Consider the following 6,000-nt stretch of genomic DNA (forward strand, 5'->3'; position numbering starts at 1 on the left):
GTTGTTGGTACATTATGGCACCCCTGTGAAGTCATGGATGAAGGGGCATTGCCATGATTTAAAATGTGACAATTGTGGTTTTGCCAATGAAACGGTGCACCATGTTTTATGGGTATGTCCTATAGCTAGAGCAGTATGGAAAAGAGTGTTGAGAATTTTGTATCCTATTTATGGTAAACAGGTATACACATGGGGTTTTGTGAGATGGGGAAGGTTGGCTGAAGAAATACAGAATTATGAAAGGGATTGTGTTGAAATTCTTCTCCTCTCTAATGGAAGACATGTGTTGGAGGCCTCTTATACTACACTAATCCATTGTTTGGAAGAAGACAAGGTTTGGTCTACTATATCTTCTTTAGTAGTTTGGATGTTATGGAAGGCAAGATGTAAGTGTGTATTTCAGAATGTCAAACCGAATGCGGTTGAGTTAGTCAAGGAGATATGGTTGATGCTCCTGCATACTCTAAGAGGTCAATATGAGGCAATACATGGTGAACATGATGTTGTGTTTCACAAGCAACAACAATTTCGAGAAATTTGGAAAAAGGCAGAGGTCTTCACCTATTTTGGGGACAGAATAAACTGGAGATATGCTCCACCAAGATGACTTTTTCCGCTCCCTGTCTTGGAAAGACCATGCATGACGGTTTCCATTACTAGACATGTCGATTTATGTGGGTTGGAGGGTTGTAATAGATTGTATGGATACTTTGTAGCCTTTGGGCATCTTTTCCATAGTATGAACTATACGTGCATTCACATTCACGAATGTTTCAATCATTCGCATAAGAAAAACACCTTAAAAGAATGATAAATACCATACTTTTGGATTAACTATTTATTATGAGGTAAATAAACCTAAAAAATGGGAAAAAAACATTTTAAAAATGGGGGAAAAAACAAAAAAAAAACACAATAATTTTTTGAATAACATTCGCATTCGTTTTCTAACATAGGAAAACGAATGTTATGCTAGACAAACACGAATTTTACGTACTATGATCTTTTCATTAATACCATGGTGAATCTTGACTTTAAAACAAAAAAAACAAAAAAAAAAGGAAAAGGGATAAAGATAATACGTTATTGAGAAATCAAGTCTCAAATTACAAAGCCGATCATGTAACACAATGGAAATTAACTATGAATCCTACAAAGAGAAGCTCAATGAATTAAATAGGAATAAATAAGTGTTTGTTACCATTGGTTTTACTCTCTCTCCCATGTTTGAATGAGATTCATTAAACAAGTGTCCACATCCTTGGAAAATGTGTGCACATGGTACCATTGGAAGCTTATACTTGATGCCACATGTAAATTATATACATTGAAGGGTTATTTTCTTTATCTAGTGTTAGTATGGAATACTTAGCACGATGACATGGGAGAATCAATCCTTAAGAGCGTGAAGATTGATATACTATGGAGGGGGTAGAACAACATTTTGGCATAACATATCACTCACCTTTGGAGGCTACTAATGTTATATGCTACACATCCCACTATTCCCAAGGCATCTCATGCAATATGACTCATCTTTTGTGATCAAAGGTGACTTGTTTGTTTGTTACTACAGTCTCGTCGTTTTAATAATAGTACCTATCTAATAGAACAACCACACATTTGTGACAATGTGAGACAGGGAATCATAATACTATCAACGAATCTATTCTTATTCTTCGTTTTTTACAACCTTTCAACCTAGGCAGATACATCTATGGATGGACGCTATAAGCTTGTTCACGGAGGGTGTTGCTAGATGGCAAACACATGAGAGAGGATATGGCATCGATGAACTCAGCACGCGTGGGCGAAGGTGGAAGGGGACCTATCCCCATCTCGAGAACGTGCACAAGGCTCCAACAATTGGTGCGTTGGTCAAGCAACTGGGGCCAACCAATGATGGGGACACCTAAGGTGATGGTCTCAAGGGTCGAGTTCCAACCGCAATGCATAAGGAAGCCACCGATAGATGGGTGTGAAAGCACTTGAACTTGGGGTACCCATTTGACCACTTTCCCATAAACGTGTAAACCAACAAGTTGAGCTACAATTTCATTAGTGAGGGTTGCAATACCATGCAAGACCCAAAGGAAGGGTTGGCTCGAGTGCAGCATGAGGGCGGCTGCTAATTCTACGGCTTCACGGGGCATAAATTCATATAGGCTGCCCATAGATATGTATAAAACCAACAAGGGTTTATGAAGGCTCAACCAATCAATGCAATCCATCTCTTCGTCCAAGAGGCTAGTGCTACTAGGACCTCGAGTAGAGGAGTTTGGACATGTTGTAGTGTGATTAGTGTTGTGTGGTGGCAAGACTACGAGGGGCCCAATGGGGAAGATATTGGCTTTCATCTCATCGCAGAGTGCCCTGTACACTTGGCTCTCTAGGTTCGGGAAGGAATTGAAGATCACGCCTATTTGTTTTTTACCAATGAGGTGTCAATTGCAATTGTTAACTACTAGTATATTTAGTACACATGCATTTTAGATGACAATTGGTCAACATAAACATCACGATTAGACATATGGAATCGTGTTAATATGTTACTCGTTGATTGCAACAAGTGAAATACATATGTAACATTTGAACACCAATACTTGTGCATCAACAACTCTTGCAAGGTTAAAATGCATGTAGCCTTTTCAACACCTTGTAGATACAAGCACATAAATACAAAACACTAGTGACACATGCATTGACATTATTGCAATTTGCAATCAAGAAATCAATCAAATAGGGCTTATTTGCAAGTCGTGATTTGGTGTTGTGATATTAGATATTGTTTCTAGAAATGATTGGAGGCCAAACAAGGATGAGGGACAAATTGCACAAACGCTAGAAGCTCGTTCACGGAGGGTGTTGCTAGATGGCAAGCACATGAGAGAGGATATGGCATCGTCGAACTCAGCACGCGTGGGCGAAGGTGGAAGGGGACCTATCCCCATCTCGAGAACGTGCACAAGGCTCCAACAATTGGTGCGTTGGTCAAGCAACTGGGGCCAACCAATGATGGGGACACCTGAGGTGATGGTCTCAAGGGTCGAGTTCCACCCGCAATGCGTAAGGAAGCCACCGATAGATGGGTGCGAAAGCACTTGAACTTGGGGTGCCCACTTGACCACTTTCCCATCAACGTGTGACCCAACAAGCTGAGCTACAATTTCATCAGCGAGGGTTGCAGTGCCACGCAAGACCCAAAGGAAGGGTTGGCTCGGGCGCAACAGGAGGGCGGCTGCTAATTCTAAGGCTTCACGGGGTGTAAATTCATATAGGCTACCCATAGATATGTATAAAACCGACGAGGGTTTATGAAGGCTCAACCAATCAATGCAATCCATCTCTTCGTCCAAGAGGCTAGAGCAACTAGGACCTGGGGTGGAGGAGTGTGGACATGGTGTAGTGTGATTAGTGTTGCGTGGTGGCTGGACTACGAGGGGCCCAATGGGGAAGATATTGGCTTTCATCTCATCGCAGAGTGCCCTGTACACCTGGGTCTCTAGGTCCGGGAAGGAATTGAAGACCACGCCTAGGGTTTCATCCAAGACCTCCATCTGTTTGGACACGTGGAATCTCATCCACTCAGCGCTCCTCTCACCGTCTGGCGTGTGGAAGGGCAGATCCGAGCCGCGCAGCTCTGCTATTCCAGGGATGCAATCCCGGATCCTTATCTGCTCTCTCTTTGGTCCGGTATAGACTGCATAGCAATCCATAAACGCTTATTACTACGTATTTGATTATTGATATACATAAATGAAGTGCAATGAGTGTGTTCACGATTGGTAATGGTTTGATTACCCTCTTCGGAGAAAGGATCCACAGGAGCAATGTGGGCGGTGATCTTGCTGTAGCTGTAGGCACATGCAAAGGTGGCCATGGAATTCGGCCAGAATGCGAAGCGCGGGATCTCGTATTTCCGAGCCAAACCATGGGACCACACAAGGAACGAGTCGGAGATGATGCATGTGATGTAGTCGAAGGGAGGAAAGTCGATCGCATTGCCTCCCGAATCAATATTAGAGGCGATTCGATCGAACCCGGAACCATCCTTAGGGTTACTAGGATCATCGGTGCTTGGATTGATGATAATAGATGGAGGAGGAGTACTAGGGCGGCGGAGAATTGTGGCGAGAAGGAGGTCAAAGGAAGTAGGGAGCGCGGTGTCGATGGACATGATGACATCGAAATCCATGGGATCCCGGTTATGAGACGGCGGGAGGCCATCGGAGATACCCACCAGGAAAATCCGGTCATTTTCCGATGTCTTCTTCAGTGAGTCGGGCGAGGCCCCGGCCACATCCTTGCCCACGTTCTTAACATGATGATCCTTCGCATTATTAGAGATGATGCAAGCCCTCTTTGTCCTCTGCAAGCGTGACACATTGAATTCAGTCGTCACGAACGTGACAAAGACTCCGGACGACGCTAAGAGAGTGGCCATTCTTAGGAGCGGAGTTATGTGGCCTTGCAGTGGGTAGGCCAACATGACCACATGCGGCACCACCCCATGGCTATAGCCAGATTTGTGAACAGAGCTATTATAATCACTGGCTTCCACTGTAATTGCAGATCCAACCATTCTTGCCGGGCCTGACGACTTTATGTCTTCTTCGCTAACCATAGCTTGTGCTCCGTTTTACCTACCAAAAATCTGCCCTTGGAATCTTCAGCTTGTTATAAGAGATGGCCCAATAAATTTAGGGTTTGTGAATTTATGTTAAGCAGCTGTCCGGAGATGATTGTAAATGACCTCGTCTCGCAATAATAATTGAGGAAATCTCTACCTGATTATCTCATCTCTTCTTCTTCTCTACACTCACTCTCTCTTCTTGAGGCAAGGAATTTGAGGACCGGTCCCTAACCTCGTTTTCATGCTTGATTCATGGTAGTTGTAAATGATCACCTTGTCTTTTACTTATATGGATAAACTAATGAATAAGTTGTTACTTCGTTTTATTATTAAAAGAATATTTGTAAATGCATCGTAGAGTGACCCTCATATGAAAACTTGACAATTGTAAATAAATAAATAAATAAATACTTGACAATTGAGGAACCCCTTTCCATTAAAATAACTTAATAGTGCATAATACATATGATGACCTCTACAGGTATTATAACCTATCCTCTTCATGACGTATCAATGTCTTCTAAAGGTATAGCCTACCCTCTTCATGACGTATCAATGTCTTCTAATGGTATAACCTACCCTCTTCATGGTGTATCCAAGTCTTCATGACACATCGATGAAGCTACGTATTTGCTTTGATTACTCATTGCGTTGTCGTGAACAAAACCGGCCATAGGCGGAATCGGAGAAGAAAGTGCATGAACCGGCTCTTACACGGATGGACGCGTGACTTGATGTTTTGTACCCAATTCATAAATGGATCGATGGGTGAAAAATACTAGGAGGGACAGGAAATAAAGGGAGGAGGACAAGAGAAAACCGGGATCACGCGCGAGGAGGAAGGAAGCACTGCTGTAGAACGGAGGGCCGAGCTCTCTCTCTTCTACTCGAATCGTCGCTCTCTACGGGTGTCGAGAGGTCGTTGCCTCTGCTCCTTGGACAGCCTGTGGGCTTCCAGCAGACTCGCTCCCTTTCCCCTTTTGTTTCTTCGAGTCGTGTGACTGTTGTCGGTGTGCGTGAGTAGGGTCCCCGTGTCGGGTCTGTCGCCGCCTTGTCGGTTGTAACTGTGGGAGTTTGTAATCTCTTGTCATTATAATTACGTGTTACGTTCTATCTCTCTCTTTCTCGCTTCTACGTGTCGGTGAATCTCTCTCTCTGTCTCTCTCTCTCTCTCTCTCCTCGGTCTAAGACCCTCGTGGTCCCGCCCCTTTCTACACGTACGCGCATAACAACGCGACATCATTGGTGAACCCGACGTGAAAGGGCGGCAAAGGAGTCGAAAGATGAGGGGATCGGAGCTAGCAGAGGCAATGGCGGTGGCCGTCGACCGGCTGGTGAGCGCTCGTGAGGGAACGGGTACCCTCGAC

At 44.0% G+C, this 6,000-nt stretch overlaps 1 protein-coding gene across 1 annotated transcript; it reads right to left on the bottom strand.

Moving 5' to 3' along the window:
- Positions 1 to 2,533: 2,533 nt before the first annotated feature.
- Positions 2,534 to 4,835, bottom strand: LOC147858477 (7-deoxyloganetin glucosyltransferase-like). Its single transcript, XM_087327723.1, has 2 exons — positions 3,802 to 4,835; positions 2,534 to 3,700 (listed from the first exon to the last, which is right to left on the bottom strand). The coding sequence occupies exons 1-2, from the start codon at positions 4,622 to 4,624 to the stop codon at positions 2,736 to 2,738; spliced, it is 1,788 nt and encodes a 595-aa protein (XP_087183849.1). The 5' UTR covers positions 4,625 to 4,835; the 3' UTR covers positions 2,534 to 2,735.
- Positions 4,836 to 6,000: the final 1,165 nt, after the last annotated feature.

This window comes from Azolla caroliniana, unplaced genomic scaffold, assembly GCF_043228905.1.
Source record: "Azolla caroliniana isolate FFs.n. ecotype wild unplaced genomic scaffold, voAzoCaro1.0.p SCAF_11, whole genome shotgun sequence".
NCBI classification, from domain to species: domain Eukaryota; kingdom Viridiplantae; phylum Streptophyta; class Polypodiopsida; order Salviniales; family Salviniaceae; genus Azolla; species Azolla caroliniana.